We start from the raw sequence: 18,020 nt of genomic DNA, 5'->3' as shown, positions 1-18,020 counted from the left end.
TTTGCTGAAAACCATTTGTCATTTTATTTCATCCGATCCGTCCAATTGAAAAACTGCGAAACTTTAGACCTCCAACAACAATTTTTGCATGGCTAATTCCTGAGTTAGGAAAACAAAGAAGACAATTCAAATGCGGATGATAAAAAAATTCAATTGAAAATTTCTTCCTATTGAGCAAACAAAATATCAAGTTTTAATGACATAAATTTCTAACCGACTTCCGAGAAAAACAAAAGTGAAAGAAGCATCTGGCTCAAACAAAAGTTATTTTAGCTGCAAAGTGGATTTAATTTTGACATCTTTTAGTCAAAACAACACCATTCTTCCTTAGCGACATACTTTTTGTTTTTTTTTGTTATTTTTTTTTTCTCAAAACGACATCAGCAGTCAATTCTTACCAAATTACCCTTCAACTTGGGTCCAGTTTTGATATTAAAAAACGGTTTGATCATTTTTTTTGCCATTTCCAGTTTATTTAGATGTGAAATAATTCACTGTCAATTAGTGAGGGCAACCAGGTGATCTCATTATATTTAATATTTCCTTGAAAACTCTCATCAGACACAAAAAACTACAGAAATTGGACAAAAAAGGTAAATCTTGCCTCCATTTTGTGGCTAATTCAATTCAACTTAAGTATAATTCAAATCCTAAGAGGGTAAAAAAACGTAAAAAAATTTTTGTGGTTATTTCATTTCAACTTGAAATAATTCAAATCCTGAGGGGGTAAAAAACGGGTTTAAATTAAAAAAAAACTACTCTGATTATCTGTATACGGGCAAAAACAGCAATAGTGATTAATATTTCGACATTTTTTGATGAATTTTATTTGAGGCGAGCTGAAAAAGAAACTTATTTTTTTTTGAAACAATCATCCAAAGATTGCCCTAAAACGTCTCTTTGGCCTGGCCCAGAAACTGTTGGCAAAATAAGTCGCCTTCACTTAGAGACGTGGGTCAGCTCGGAGAAACAATTTGGTCAAAGAAAGAGAAACTCATTTGAGAAAATTCGCCGTTCACTCGACTCGAAACTTTGATTGTTCCAAATCATCCTCTAACACCATAAATTAAATTTAAACCCAATTATGCGTTTTTGTGAAAACTTAACGCAAAACAAAATGGCAATATGCGATCAAGTAATAAATAAAATGACAATTTTTTTGTTCTTGATCAATGTCTGGTAATTTAAAAATTCAAATTTTAGAAAATCATTTTTGAAAATGTTTACTAAAATTTAAAAGTTCGTTACTTTCGTTATATTATTTGTGTGAGACAAAATTGAAACATTTCAGGCTGTTTCCAATGCATTATCAATGCGAGACGGCCAAACCTGTGGTTACTACGTTTGAGTAACCAATTTTTATGTCATTTGTGTTCGGTTACGAACATTACCAAAAAATTTTGAGAAATTAAAATGTAAAAAATCAATATTTTTGGCTTATGGAAAAATGCTAGTCATACAATTTCCATATATGAAAAAATACCAATCATAGATCTTTCATGCAATTTTCTGTACTTATGGAATTGCATGAAAACTGTTTGATTAGCATTTTTCCATATATGAAAATTGTATGACCAGCAATTTTGGTCAACCCGGGAAAGATAAAAAGATGATTATATTTGATTTTTTTACTGAGACCTTTTTTTAAAAAGAATTGTTTGAGAGTTTGAGAATTGTTACTTTAATCATCAGGTTCTCAGGTGGATTTGCTTGCAGTAGAGTTGATGCGGTTAAAATACATCATCCACTCGGTGTTGTTAACATGAGATCATATTTAAAATATATTTTCACATGTGGTCAATTTTTATAAAATGGCAAAGTTGCCAATTCGGCTAACTTGGGAAAAATATACGCAGTTGGTTTCTTTCTATTATAGCGTAAGTCATTATAGCGAAAGGCAAATTAAACCAGTTCAGAATTTGTTCCAGTTTCAATTAACTTGAGACAAGATGTTTGGAACTATCAAAACTTTGCTAGGCGCAAGCTACAAAATTTTGTACTTAACATAGAAGTGAACTACATAATGGGGAAATAATTCAACGGAAAGTTTCTTCAAAAGATCGCTTTTTTTTCATTTTTTGTTGGGTCTCCATCAATTTTTGAGGTTTTCAAGAATTTAATTTATCCAATAGGCATTGAAGGCTCTACCGTGTTATAAGGATTTTTTTTTTACATTAAATTATAATGATATACTTTTTTACATTAAAAAAAGCGAAATACCCAAATTATCTATGCATGGCAAGTATCCCGCAATAAAAAACGTTTCAAGTTGAATTGAGGACATAATAATTCTGTCATACATCTTAAAACAGTACTCATTTTTCAATATTGGCAACAAACGTGTATAATTAATCGAAATGGTATCTAGCAAAACTTATTCGAGTTCAAATGGGGTGGTCGGATCTTTTAAAATTTTTGCCTGATATACGTCATGTTTTTTTTATATTGTTTAAAAAGATAAGATAATCTCCCACAATTAGCTTTGGAGAAATAGGAACTAGAAAAGAAAACGCTCAAAAAATCAACGGATTCATTCAAAAAAGCATTAAGTTGTTTTAAAGTTGAAATCGCTGACAAATTGATCCTATCAAAAATTTTTTGTTACCTTCCCATTTTTGACTGGGAGTTAAAAGATCCTGACAAAGGGGGCAATTACTTTTCATTTAGAATTTGAAACTAAGCTTTGAAAATTCGCGTTACGTCAAAAAAAATCAAATTGCGTGAAATTGTTTCGGGATTCACTCACAGTGTCAGCCTGGTACGTCAAAATTAATCGGCAAAATTATCAGTTTTTCAATTAACTCTATCTTCCTCGCCATAAGTAAAAATATTTATCATAATCGTTTCTAAAATTTTTACATTCATAATCATATTGAAAACCATCAACCATAATAAATTGTTAGTTCCAAGCTATTAAACTAAAAATTAATTAAAAACATTTTTAATCAAGCATACCAGGTGAAATTTTGAAAATAAAGCTAAAAAAAACAAAAAAAAATCATTGAGGGTGTTTGTTTGTAAGTGACATGACTAAAACTCCCAAAACTACTTTTTCAACATTTGAGGCGAACCAAATTGGTCATACTTATTCTGTCATACAAATGAAATTCACGAACTAGCTTTAATTTTTGGAGATTTATTCGAGAAAAATCATATCGGTAGAGTTTTGCAGGGCTTTTCCTTGATATACGAATAGTCTTGCGATAGTTCTTCCCAGTTGGCACTGTTTTACTACATCCAACTTGTGTCAAAAACTGTTACAATGGTGCCTTGAATTCTAAAACGTTCAATTTTTTAAGGGACTACTCGCCAAGATAAAGCAATATTTTTTTAAAACCTTGAAACAAATGATTCGCAAAAAGCAGAAACCGTTTCCAAAGAATGGTGTAAAGATTTGATGTTTGTGAAAAGCATAGAAAAAAGGTACGTGAACTACTTCATAATTATTCAACAACCATGTCAAACTGAAAAAGTTTGGCAAAAAATTTTTAGAATACCGCCCAGCACAGCTTTTATTCAAAATTCAAGAGTCTACTTTTTTTCTATAAGCATCACTTAAAGTCGAACTTCACGCAATGAACAATTTTTTTCTAAATTGAATCTCCCTGTTTTCATAGTTTTTAAATGATTTCAAAAAAATGAAAAAAATTTAACTAAACTCTCCGCCAGAAATGCGTTTTTAAAATGAGTAACCAGCCAAAAGTTACCTCATTTGAACGAAATATGCAAGGTTTTTGTGACTGTTACATAATTGACACATTACTATTATGTAATAGTTGCCTATATATATATTATATATCACTATTGTTTTTAGCTCGGGAACTCAAACCATCGGGAACCTTAGCGTAAATAAGAAGAACCCTAAAACTCGCTGAAAACCATTTGTCAATTTATTTCATCCGATCCGTCCAATTGAAAAACTGCGAAACTTTAGACTTCCAGCAACAATTTTTGCATGGCTAATTCCTGAGTTAGGAAAACAAAGAAGGCAATTCAAATGCGGATGATAAAAAATTCAATTGAAAATTTCTTCCTATTGAGCAAACAAGATATCAAGTTTTAATGAAATAAATTTCTACCCGACTTCCGAGAAAAACAAAAGTGAAAGAAGCATCTAGCTCAAACAACAGTTATTTTAGCTGCAAAAGTGGATTTAATTTTGACATCTTTTATTAGTCAAAACAATACCATTCTTCCTTAGCGACATACTTTTTGTTTTTTTTTGTTATTTTTTTTCTCAAAACGACAACAGCAGTCATTTCTTACCAAATTACCCTTCAACTTGGGTCCAGTTTTGATGTTTAAAAACGGTTTGATCAGTTTTTCGCCATTTCCAGTTTATTTAGATGTGAAATATTTCACTGTCAATTAGTGAGGGCACCCAGGTGATCTCATTATATTTAATGTTTCCTTCAAAACTCTCATCAGACACAAAAAACTACAGAAATTGGACAAAAAAGGAAATTCTTGCCTCCATTTTGTGGTTATTTCATTTCAACTTGAAATAATTCAAATCCTGAGAGGGTAAAAAACGGGTTTAAACTCCAAAAAAACTACTCTGATTATCTGGAAACGGCAAAAACAGCAAAAGTGAGTAATATTTTGACATTTTTTGATGAGTTTTATTTGAGGTGAGCTGAAAAAGAAACTTAATTCTTTTGGAACATTCATCCAAAGATTGCCCTAAAACGTCTCTTTGGCCTGGCCCAGAAACTGTTGGCAAAATAATAAGCCGCCTTCACTTAGAGACGTGAGTCAGCTCGGAGAAACAATTTATTCAAAGAGAGATAAACTCATTTGAGAAAACTCGCCCTTCACTCTGCTCGAGACTTTGATTGTTCCAAATCATCCTCTAACACCATAAATTTAAACCCAATTATGCGTTTTTGTGAAAACTTAACGCAAAAAACAATGGCAATATGCGATCAAGTAATATATAAAATGACAATTTTTTCGTTCTCGCGTTGAAATAAAAAATCAGCTAACAAAAAAGCAATTCCTATCAAAAACAATTCGTGTTTTTTTTTTACAATCAAACCCCCCCCCCCCCTGTAAAGTTGGAAAAACAATCGCAATTGGAGATTTATCTGCTCAAGATTGAGAAAAAAAATACAACTTTCTGAATATGGAAACGAGATATTCACTTTTTGAAAATAACTAACTCGTTGATAATCAAATAAATTTCAAATAAATTTTTGTCGTAGAGCACCGATATGTATTCGATAGAAGTGAACGATACAAACTCAGAAATGACTGCGACGGAACTGATGGAAGAATTTGGATACCAGACGACAATAAAGGTATCGTTTTTTTTTCTTTTCTGGTTACTATAATTTCATCAGATGACGGAAATTTATTTTTGTAATAGAAAAAAAATAAAAATAGTAGAAAACAGAAACAAATTAGAATACAATGGAACGTATCTCATTGACTAGCCCTCTTCCCTCTTTGTGATAACAGAAATAACTTTTTTGCCAAATTCAGCAATTATAAATCATTATCTGTTGAATTAAACTTTTAGCAAGCAGTCAGAACTCTTTTATGTGGCAATATAATTGCATCATAGTTTTGATACCATAAATTATAAATTGAAATGTGCTATCAAATTTTTTATTCCCCCTGTCCAAAAAAAACTTATTGTAAATGCGCTTTTGAAACGCGCCATTGAAAAATTTCTTGATTTGTGAGCTGAAGTTGAAGAATTGCAGAACAAACCGAACAAGCCGAAAACTTGATAGTTAGAATAAGGCATAAACTGACAAAGAAATCAACATAAAAGTTATGCTTGAAAACCCTAAAGTTACGAATAGGGGCGAAATTTTATTAGTTTTTTGGCAAGTAGAAAACGAATTTGAAAAAAGTTTGTTTTAAGATATTTGGAGCTATAACATGTTTCACCATAATACTGGGCATCCCTGGAAACGTCTTCGCGTACATGACTGCCTCGCGGTTCACCCAGAACTCCTCCGGACAGACCTTCATCAAATGTCTGGCTGTCAGTGACATGATTGCAGGTTGGTATTTTTGTGATGAAATTTTCCCTAAAGTACAATAATTTTGAGCCGATAAAAGCACAGAAAATTCAGAGAACGTAAATCCGTTGACTTTCCTAACTTAACTGAAAGTTCATGTTTTTGCGCTGAAGCATGTAGATTTTTGAGGTTATCACAGATATCAGCCGAGCAAACACGTTATTCAAATTGGACAAGACAAAAAAATCGTAGCGTGTTCAAATAAGTTGTAGAAAAGGAAAAAGTTTTTTTGTCTAACCCCAGAGCAGCCGGCTACTGTTCTTGCATGTATGGAAATAAAAAAACATCAATAGTCTCTTGCTTGTGGAAAAAACAATAAACCAAAAATTATCTTAACGTGTTTTAATTACCTCACGTATAATTATTCTTTTGGAACAATGTTCGTGTTGAGTTTTGAATGCAATTCTATATATCAAAATTTCAACAAAAAGTGTGGTTTGTTGTTTTTAAAAGAGAAAGGTCAGTTTCGATATTGAATTAGAAAAAAAACATTATATGTATATTGAAATTCAGTTTCTGTGCGCGAACCAGTAAAAAAAAATGGTGAATTGGCCATACCAATATGTTCACGCCATTCAGGTGTGCAAGATGGAGTGCTGGAGTCTACTTTGCATTTAATCGGATACGACATCTTCAAATATCACCCTCTGTTGTGTCGGTGGCTGGGCTTCTTCACCTATGCTTCAACTGTTTCGGGTGAGCAGAAAATTTATTGAGGTCTTTTTCCTAAACGAATTAAAAACACGTCACTGAATGATATCCAATATGTAACTTACAACTAATTTTAATCATTCTGACTAATTAAACAAATAATGTTTTCAAGCGCTTTTCATCACTTTGTTTAAATTTATCAAAAATCTAAATAGCAGTAAAAACTGCTTAAGTGATTGATTGGATTTGCTTATTAATGCCCCTTTTACTAGATGCAATTACGGCATCTGCTAAAAAATTTTCACCCCTATAAATATATTGAGTATATTAGCACTGGAGCGTTCTTTGATAATTCAAGTTTTGCTGAATTCTGATTGATTGACAATATGACTTACTTAATCATCTTAACAATTAGCCCCTTTGTTGAGGGGGGGGGGGGGGGTTATTGTGAAAACGATCTGTATAAGTTTTGTGCGAAGGAGGCGAGTTAAATCAGCTCAAACATCACTCAAAAATGAGCTGAAACAAGCAAAATCGTGCAAATTATCGGAAACGGCCCGTACTGAAATTTAATCAAAAAAATTGTCGATAAAAGATTTTTGCAGAAAAATTTTGCACAAAAGAATCAATTATCACTGTACATTTGAAATATAAAATCCTTTTTTCATGGCTTATAATCAATTTTTTCTGCTATAAATAATCAATTTAAACCAAAATCTTTTGGTTTTGTAAACGAAAAGAAAAAAAAAACAGTTTTTTTTTGAAACTTGAAACCAAAGCCTGATTGAATATCGGTAAATCAATGCACTAATAATCTGAAGGATCCGCCAAAACATACTTTTGTTACTGTCACACTACATCAACTTTTTGTTTTTTTCCATATCCGCCGCCCCCACTTTTCAAATTTTCATTTTCCTACTTATTTTACGTCTTGTTATGGGTGAATGCGTAATGTAACGCTAAAATTTATGATGGAAAATTTTGTTTGCAATAGTTAATTTGATTACGTCTCAAATGGCATAATTCTCAAATGGAATAAAAATGAAAAGTTTCCCAGATGGTTTAAATTTCATGCATCAGTTGCATTAAAAAACCGAGAAACGCTTTCTTTTTCGTGAACCATGTGAGAAAAATAGTCGATCGGTCAATTCAAATGTTGATTGTTATTCGATCTTGAAAAAACTCGAGAATTGTCAAAAGGGAAAAAGATAGGCTTGCGGTTCTTGATAAGCTTCTTGTGGTCAATTTTTCCGACGAAAATGTTGATTAACATTTGTTTGGAAGTAATCAAATCCAAATCTTGTTCACATATTTTCGTTGCTGAAAAACAATTAGAATTAGGAATTGATAGAAAACATTTGAATTATAATGCAAACTTAAAATTTATGCCATTAAGGAAAAGCTTCTTTTCATGCCATTTGAGAGTTATGCGCTTTGGGACATTACTGTTAATTTTCCCTTTGGGACATTACTGTTAATTTGTTCACCATGCAAATTTTCATTCCTTATAACAATGTCAAAAAAATATTTGTAAAACTGAAAATAAAATATGGGGGAGTGGAAAAGAGCCCAACTTTTAGTCATATATATAATAAAGAAAACGTTATTTTCAACAACTTTCCATATTCAACAAAAGTTCGTGACTTATGCAAACCCAATTTTTTTGTTGCAAGCATTTTGTTATGTCAAGGAATAAGTTTCGCTTATTAGATGGTATGAAAAACTTCTTTCAGGTGAAAAGTCAAAAAATAGACATCTAAAAAAACCGCAGTAATAGCCAGCATATTTAACTCAAAACTTTACCAAGGTGTCTTTGATCTTAAATTATTGGGAACCTTTTTGTCCTGATTTTTACATGGCCCTAGTAATTTTTAATTTTTATACCCAGGATGTAACACTTGGTCTAGGATGTTTTGTTTCGCAACAACCTTATATCACTACACTAATAAATTAATAAATTGGTACTAAATTCGATTCTTATGATGAGTCAAATGAACTAAAAATTATGGCTTTTTTCAGAAGAGTTGAAGTCCAAAATTTTGCAATTTTGAAATTTTTGTGGGTACGGAAAAAGAGCTGAATTTTTCTTAAACTAACTTTTATTGCACGTTTTTAAATAAAAAATCATGGAAAAACGTATAAATTGACGACAACAAAGCAACACGGTTACAAGTTGATAATAATTTAATTTGAAAAAAAAATAAATTCAACTGGCATGTCAGGAAAATTATCTAAATAATTTTACACCGCTAAAATGAAGTCTTCTTTTGCTTATTTTTTTATGAAGGCTAATAAATAGTTTAACTTCTGACAGCTATAAGTAGTAGGTATTCGAAAATACTAGAAATTTACGTGACAGAAACTAATGAATTTTGAAGCTATGATGCTGTTAAAATTTTACGCTGTCTGCAATTAACATACTTTCTGGCTATTGTATGTGTTTTGTGACACATGCAATTTTAAAAATTTTATGATCATTTAGAGTATTGTTGGATCCTACATGAACAATAATTGGGCTCTTTTTTAAACGTAATGCTTTTCGTTTTCAGCTGGCTATGTTCTTTTGGCCACTGCAGTTGACAGAATGATTGCAATCTGCCGGCCAATCTGGTACAAGCAAAACTCAAAGCCAATCAGAGCCGTCATAACTACTATATTGATATGGATTCTAAACATCGTCGGCACAATTCCGATATTTTTTGAGTATGATTTGGAAGGGATGTATTGTAACTACGTGTTTATGAACCAGTGGGCTATTCTTCGGGAAGAGTGGCAGTTTCAAGTGTACTACGAGTTCATTTTTGTCGCTGGATTCATCACGCCTGGTATTATGTAAAGAAAAGCATATAGGAATAAAAACAAAAAAATGTTGCCTTAACTAATCGGACATTCTCAGATCAATTTAGACAATTACTAGAAGAAAAAATCGGTTGCTGTGCAATTAGCATCAATTATTCCGAGGAGAGGAATTAATAAAAAACAACTTCAAGAAAAACAGGAATTTTACGACTAGGAATGACCTGAAACTGATCTTCGGCTTAAATTACAGAAAAATGGGTAGGCTTCATAGCTAACTTTAACTTACCTCAAAAGAACTTGGTATGAGGGCAAAAAGGGAGCTTTATTAGAATTCTTAAGTCGTGAGGTGGAAAACAATTTTGAAACATTTCTTTCAATTCGACAAAAACTCGCCTGAAAGTTGTTATTCTTCAGACTAGTATGCATTAAATTTTGGAGTTTTTTAGGAGTTTTTTCTTTTTGTGAACATTTCCTTGGTAACTTTTTTGAACATTTGAAGTTAAGCTTTTCAAAATAACTGACTACAAGGGCTCTCACAAGCTAAAAGTTTAAATTACCAACTTTATTAGAATATGTTGGGCCACAGAAAATTTCGAAGAAAATATCACGCATTCGATTTTTGAGTCTTCTTTTGGGAGACTTTAACTGAAAAATGTTTCTGTTTTTATTTTTTTTTCAGCCCTAACTGCCAAATCATTGAGTTTTATTATCAGTTTTTCTAAGAAACAAAAATGAACGAATGCGTTTGCCTTGTGAAAAGTTCAGCATCGAATACTGTGATTATAAAATTATGGACTATTTGTACAGCAGTCGGGTGTTTCTTTTTTGTTCGTTTGAGTAAGTTATTCATGATTTTAAAATGAACAAACTTTTTGTCTAATCTTAACCCAATTTGAGAAAAACGCGTTTAAAGTTTTGAATCAGCACTGTAAACATGAACACATGTAGGAAAAAAATTGTTAGCATACATCTAATATTTTAGCATTTGAGTTAAACTTTTCAGTGACGAATTTTAAATTTAAAAAGAAAATACTTTTTAATCAAGTCTGACGAATATGATGAATCACCTATTGACTTGATTGACAAATCGCCCCATTAAAAAAAAAGAAATTTTCTGTGTTAGGAGTGACTGTCTTGATTGTCAATTTGGTCATCGTCTACAAAATGCGTAACACTCATAACAAACTGTCGAGAAGAGAAAAGGAAAGAACAGTGTGTTTGATTGTGCTGTCTGTCTCTTTCCTCTTCTGCTTGGGTGGACTTGGGTTCCTGAATCGTCTCAGCACAGTTTTGAGGGACTCGAATCCCAGTGAAGCCAACCTCGTCAATTACATTAGAGTGAGTGAGTTAGATCAGCTTGATTAAAATCCTCGTAAAACAGGAGCAAGCTGATGCTTAAAAATTACAGTAGGTTCCGATCACTACTGTATAAGAAAACCACAAAAATAGAAATTTCTTTCACTTAGCAAATATAGTGGGTTCCTGTCACTATATTTACAGGAAATTTTTGACTGTAAATTTATTCAACTGTTTCGAACTACTATCGAAAACCAAAACAATTTCAATGTTAAGTTCATTAGAACTACCGAAAAAGTTTTATTGTGATTACAATTCTTTTGTTAGTGTCATCTAATTTTGGCTTCAACTAACACCAACTTTATCCACATCGTGGTCCAAACATTATTAATTTTGTTTTCACTAAAAAAAGATTTTTGCATTAAAAATTTATGTAAATCAGTTTCAGATAATTTTCTGAAATTTTTTATATGACTGTTTTTTAATTGTAATTAATTGAATGTTTATCAAAAAAATCTGCGCCGAAATAATCAAAGCTGCAATTATGATTTTTTTTCAGAATACCTGCAAAAAGATTGAATATTTTTGCCAAAAGTGAGAGAAAAACCAAAGTAATAACTTGATGCTGATAAACATAGCTTGAAAAATTTTTGCACTTAAAACAACTTTTTAGCTTTTCGCAGCCTTTAAAAAAAATTTTTTTTTAAAAAAACGTTCTTGGTTTACGTTTTTGGTTTTCTAGCAACTAATTGGTGTAAAACGCAATCACGTTGATCTGTAAATTACGGTAAAAGTTGTATAAATCAAGAGCTGAAGTGATTTGTACATAAGTTTTTTTGAGATTTTTTGAGTTTTTTGCCCAATTCTTCACCTATTTTGTAGCTAATTCAAATTTACTTTCGATAAATATTTTAAAAATACTTTTGATATACAATTTGGATTAAAAAACTTTTCACATACGGGTAATTTCTGAATATACATCATTTGCTCTTTAATGAATCCGAAATACCTACAGAAACTCCAAAAAGCACAAAAGTTTATGCTTTGCATAGGTTAAAGGACTTTTTAGCAAAGCAAATAGCTTAGCAAATCGTCATATTTCTCAATTCATCTCACAAATCTTTATAGCTTCAATAGACATACTGACTCTATTATAGTTGCTTCTGAAATTGATTGATAGTTACTATTAAAATGGGAAAGATTGATGAAATCCCTCATGCGCGAAGGTCCGAATGCGCGAAAATATAAATCAGCCAATCAGATTTCAGTAATCTAAAACTTGGAAAGAGTGTAAACATTTCCACAGATTGGAATATTGAGATTGGCCGAATATAAAAACGGCAGAAATATGCAAAACTTTAATATTGTCATTGACCACGGCAAAATTGGGACAAGTTTTACATTTCAAGGGTTTTGTAATGAAAAAAGCAAACTGTTTCTTCGCTTACTTCTTTTTAATTGAATGGCAACTGCTTCTTTTTGAAAATTGACTTTTGGCTAATTTTGTTTTCGATTTTTCGCACACAAGTTTTTTCGCGCATGAGAATAGCACCCGGAAAGATTCTTATCTTAAAATGATCAATTTGCCAAACATCAGGTCCGCATAAGCCTCCTAAAAATCGAATGAAAACAAAAACAGGTGAATTTGAACACAATTTTTTATGTGATGGTAAAATAATGGGAAAAATAACGGGAAAAATATGGGAAAAATATTAGGATGGCAAAATTTTGTAAATTTTTTTAAATAATCGCCTCTTAGTAGAATTTCTGCGCGCACCATTGAAATTGTGTCTTGTTGTTTAGAAGTTTCCGGCTGTCTTCAATAATTCAATGAATTTCTACGCCTACTTTGCAACTAGCTCCTACTTCAGGAGGGTTTTCTTCCAGACGATGGGACTATCACCTGCGAACGTCGCCAGTAGAAACACCTGAGCAAAAAAATTGATATATACAACCAAAATTGTCTAATTTTCCAACAAATAGGCGCTTGCTGAAAATAATTCCGTTTTATACGGAGTATATTCATATTGGTTAAACTATCAATTAAAAAAGCCGTTGATTTGAATTACAGAGTTTTATACAGGACTGGATAAGTTTGTTTGCGGTTTCGATTGCGCAATGGGAAGAAAAGTTCCAATCAGGCTGAATTGTTTTCATGTCAAAATCAAATTACCCGACAGTTTTATTGGAATTTGAATGAAACAATTACGCCACGGTCGTTATTCAAATTTCTTCAAAACTTCATCAAACTGTAGTAAAACTTCGATTTTCAACTATTAGTCCATTACGATTCCAAGTTTAAGTTTCTAATATAGCACAACCGGGTGGTGGCTAGCTTCGGTTTTCCACAGATTCATGTTTTTACAGTTTTATTGCGCTGACTTTCAAAGAAAATTACGTTATATTCACAATTTTCATTTTTCGAAGGTTATACCATCTAAAAAGTTTTGTTGTCTGGAGCTCAAAAAGCAAAAGATATTTTTTTTCGCTTGGGGGCTAGCAAATTAGACGATAAGCAAATTAGACGTGACCAACCAAAACGAATTTAAACAATAAATTTTATTTGCAAAACTAGCATTGTAGACGGAAAGCAAAGGCCCGGGTTGACCAAAAATGCTTATCATACAATTCTCATACAACACACAAGTGACAAAGACCTTGGTTACTCAAATCACCAAAGGTTGGACGGTCTTGCATTTACAATACATAAAAAACTACCTGAATTGTCTTGATATAACAGAAGTAACAAACTTTTAATTGTTGGCAAAATTTTTCAGCGATGATTATTTTAAATTTTTGAATTTTCAAATTATTAGACATTGATCAAGGCATATATAAACACGCCATGCAAAAGAAATAAAAATTTTTAGCCTGTTTGAAAAAATTTATCCAGAGACGGGAAAAAAAACCAACTTTTGTATATCCAAGACTACGTTATGCAAACAAAAAATAAAATTTGCATGCAAAAAATTTTTTCGAAAAATGTTTGTTTGCGTACAAAATTCGATTTGGGGTTGAAAAAAAAACGAACAAAATTTTTGGGGCAAATTTTCAAATTTACTTGAAAAATTTTTTTGTGTCGCCATCAAAAAATGCCAGTCATACAATTTCCATATATGGAAACTGTATGGAAAGCATTTTTTTTCAAAAAAATATTTTAAATCAGTTTTTTTTGTCACCAGTCTGTTCGACTGTTCTCAAAAAACCGGCGAAATGGTGTAATTTTTTTAAATTGTTTTTCAAAAATGTATGAAAATTGTACGACATGCATTTTCTCCATACACTTGATGTATGGATTTGTATGATTATGATTTTTGTTGTATGGAATTGTTTGATAAGCATAAGGAGGTTAACCCGGGGCTAACTAAATTTGTTGCTTAAAACAAGTTTTCATAATTACAAAAATAATATATGATCCCATTGCATATCAAAATATTTATCTCAATTAATTTATAAAGTGTTAATTTCAAGATTATAAAACATTTTTGAAATGCATAAATTATACAATTGTGGCATGTGAAAAATGGGGAATGTGAAAATTGCGGCATGTGAAAAGTTGATTTGCATTTAAGAAAGCTGAACGAAAGTTAATTGAAAATTGAAAAAAGTTAAAATTATATAATTAGATGAAAATTAAATATAATACAAAATACGAACTTTAAAAATTATGGAACGCAAAATGTAGCAACTGCACTAAGCAGGAAATGAGATATGATAAAACAAAATAGTAAATTTGAACAAAAATCTTCCAAAAAATCCATTATAATAGAAAATAATGGATTACCTTAAATTAAAAAATATAAGAATTCTAATCCATTTTTAATGGATCATAATCGATGAATTTGTAATTTTAGAAATACTGACTATACCATAACAAGATAACCGACTCTGATCTATACGCGCTCGGTGTGGGTGTGCTGATAACCTGAAAAATTTTCGAAATTTAAGAAGCAATTTCAGTTTTCGTTTTATTATTTTTGAAGCTTACACTCGAAAACTTCTAGAGCTTCCACATGTACCAAAAAATCAGCCAACCAAAAATGGGACGAAGGTTCTCTTTTTCAGGAAAACATTTTCTTGACCACCCAAGAATTACCCCCCCGCATCCAAGTTTAGGCGTAAATAATCGATTATAACGGATTATTATGATGATTTTTTGACAATTATAATCGATTATAATTACCAAAATTAGGTCCTTAAGGGATTTATAATTGATTATAATCGTGATATTTTCCAAGAGATTAAAATCTGTTATAATCGATTATAATTGATTATAGTTCTTACTAAAAACCCTTAAAATCAATTATAATCGTTATAATCGATTATAATCTCTTATTTTGCCGGAATTTTCCTATTTTCGAATTGTATCTTATGGGTTATTATTTTTGTGTCAAAAAGAAAATCTCTAAAAGAGAGATCTCTTGAAGACTTTAGTTCATCTGAACACAAAGTTTTACCACGAAACAAAAGTTTCATAGAGATCCTTTCATATGACTGGAAAGGTTCTCGCGGTAGATAAAAGATAATTTTTCCGAACAATCATGAAACTAAATCAATTTGCTGATGTTTTGGTGTTTATAAAAGTTTAAAATATGCATCACAAAACAACTCTAATGGGGAAGAAAGGGAAAAAAACTTATAAATATGAATTAATTGGAAAATTTTGAAAAATTTTCTCTCATTTTTCATAGGAACCAACGTCCACAAAAAGCATAAAATATAAGCAATTTAGATGCAACTTCGAAGACAAAAACTAACGAAATATAATTTTGAATAAAAATAATGGATTATAATCAATTATAATCGATTATAATTGTATCGAAAAATAGACGAATAAATAATCGATTATAATGGATTATAATTAATTATAACTTGACTTGAAAAAAAAGAGATTTATAATCGATTATTAATTGATTAAAGTCGATTGTTTCTCAATTTTAGTGAGACTGGTACTAAAATCGTAATATTATCGATTATTAACGCTTGAAACTGGATGCGGGCCGTTTTACCACCTTTAAAGGATATTCATATTTGGTTTACGCCAACCAAACCAACAGTCATCTAAGACAGCTTCAGCCTCAAAACACAGATAATTTGAAAGGGAGGCGAGCGCCAAAAACGCAATTTATGGGATCAATAATTTTCAGAAACTACCACAAAAAAGTCTGTGGTGCAGAAATTTTTGCCGGCGTAGATAGTGAAGTATTCCAGGTGAGGTTGGAAAATCAATATATTGAATCTAAATTTGCTCAATCGTTTATTAATTGGAATAAAATAACAGAGCTTAAAGTCAATTGGGAAGTTTCAATTTGAAGAGCGCTTTAAAATAAAACAAGACTGATTGTATCAGGTCGAAGCTTTGAATGTTCCGACTACCTTTTAAGGTCTATGGAGCAGTAATAACATTTAAAAAATTGATTGTAATAAAAATAAAATGATTTTTCTTTATTTTGAGTTTTTTTAATGAAAACTATCCCCCCACACGCCATATAAACTACAAAGTGATAAATTTTTCCCTTAGTAGCAAATCAATTATGGCAAATTAGCTTCTTTTAACCAATTTGAAACGATTTCTAAGAGAGATTAAATCTCCGTTTACGCGTTAATAGCGCGAAATATATCCCCGCACTCAGTAAAAAGAGAAATTAATAGATTATAGTGGATTGTTATTGTCAGTCTCCATAAATTTTAAAATCAATTGATTATAATTGATTACAAATGGATTTTAATGTTACTATTTTTCGAAACAAAAAAATCATATAATCGATTAAAATCGATTATAATCGATTACTTTTTGAAAGTTTTTTTTTCTCAATTTTCATTGAGTTATAATCTATTATAATGGATTATAATCCATTATTACTCAGAAAACCTTCAGGGATTAGACCCCTTGCCGACCCAATATATCAATTTTGAGGGGGGAGCGCGCGCCGACAAAACGCAATTTTTTGGTCAAATTTTTCCAAAAATGCCTACAATTACTTTTTTGGCCTGTTTTTTCAAAATTTAGTCAAACTAAAAAAAATTCGACAAATATTTTGAAAATTTTTTGAAAATCTCACTACCCCCCTCTCTCGAGAAAATCCTAGATCCGCCCCTCTCAATAGCTAAAATTTAAATTAACTTTGGTTTTACTGTATTTTTTGCAGAATAGCTGAAATTATAATCCATTTTAATTGATTTTTTTTCTGTCAGATAATATTTTGATAGAATAAGGTAATATAATCTTTTATAATAGATTATAAGAGATTTTCGGAAAAAATATAATCAATTATAATTGATTATAATTTTTTAAAGTTTCCCCAAAAATGTTGTCATTATAATTATTTTTAAATCGTTTAAACATCTAAAATTGGCGCTCATAATTGATTAAATTTTTGCTAAAAGTACAATTATAGTTTTTATACAGTCGATTATTTTCTCTTTTTACTGAGTGCGGGTCGCACGATAATTGTCCCAAATTGGCCAAAATGGCAATCTTTAAACCCACATAATTGTACAAAAATAATCACAGGTAATATATCTTTTCAAATTTAAGCTCAGGACAGCAATACCTTTCGAATAATAAAAAAAACTCCGTCAAAAATGTCTAGTTAAAAAGTCGAAATTTTTCTGAAGAAAAAAAAACCCACCTCGAGCAAAAATATTCCGTTACTTTCGTTACAAAAGTCGGAACAATAAAAGTTTCGTTTCGGCGCTCGCGCAATTTGTGCCCGTTTAAATCTTTCTGTTAAGCATTTTTGACTTAATTTTCCTAAGAACCATCTAAGAAATGCTGCCATTCTGAATTCAAAAATCATCTGATTTTGTTCTGCGCAGAATTCAATATGATATTTGATGTGTCATTTCAAAAACAGGGTGTATTTAAAAATCGTTTTTTAACCAATTTATTAGAACTAGTTCACTTAAAGTTTATTTTCAACGCGTAGCGTTGACAGATTACTCTTTGCAAATAGAACAGACAGACGTTAATTTTCCGAATACTGAACTGATAGGAAAATTTTGTACTTTTCATTGTGCATTAAAATTTGATCTTAAAAAAGTTTATAAAGTTATGCTTTTCTTTTTGTTCGAAAGAAATTTCAAAGGTTTAAAGAGAGTCGCGGAAGGCAAGAATTTTGCCGGATACGAGCCATTTAGTTGGTCCGTTTTTTGTTGAATCTGACCATTTACCGACGGAAAACTTGATGTGTCTCTGTCAAATACTTTCAATTTTATACAGTCTAGAAGAATGTTGTTGTA

The 18,020-nt window shown here is 31.0% G+C and overlaps 1 protein-coding gene across 1 annotated transcript; it reads left to right on the top strand.

The window, feature by feature from the left end:
• Window positions 1–5,204: 5,204 nt before the first annotated feature.
• Window positions 5,205–12,843, top strand: LOC134856485 (C5a anaphylatoxin chemotactic receptor 1-like; the record flags this gene model as incomplete). The annotated part of the gene is given in 6 exon segments (XM_063872758.1): window positions 5,205–5,300; window positions 5,873–6,014; window positions 6,612–6,728; window positions 9,233–9,508; window positions 10,606–10,820; window positions 12,582–12,843. Coding segments are annotated over 6 exon segments (975 nt in total), but the record flags the coding sequence as incomplete, so codon positions are not given.
• Window positions 12,844–18,020: the final 5,177 nt, after the last annotated feature.

The sequence above is a fragment of the Symsagittifera roscoffensis genome, unplaced genomic scaffold (assembly GCF_963678635.1).
Source record: "Symsagittifera roscoffensis unplaced genomic scaffold, txSymRosc1.1 SCAFFOLD_801, whole genome shotgun sequence".
Taxonomy (NCBI): Eukaryota; Metazoa; Xenacoelomorpha; order Acoela; family Convolutidae; genus Symsagittifera; species Symsagittifera roscoffensis.
Note: the sequence above shows the minus strand (reverse complement) of the source record. Positions and strands in the feature narration are given on the sequence as shown.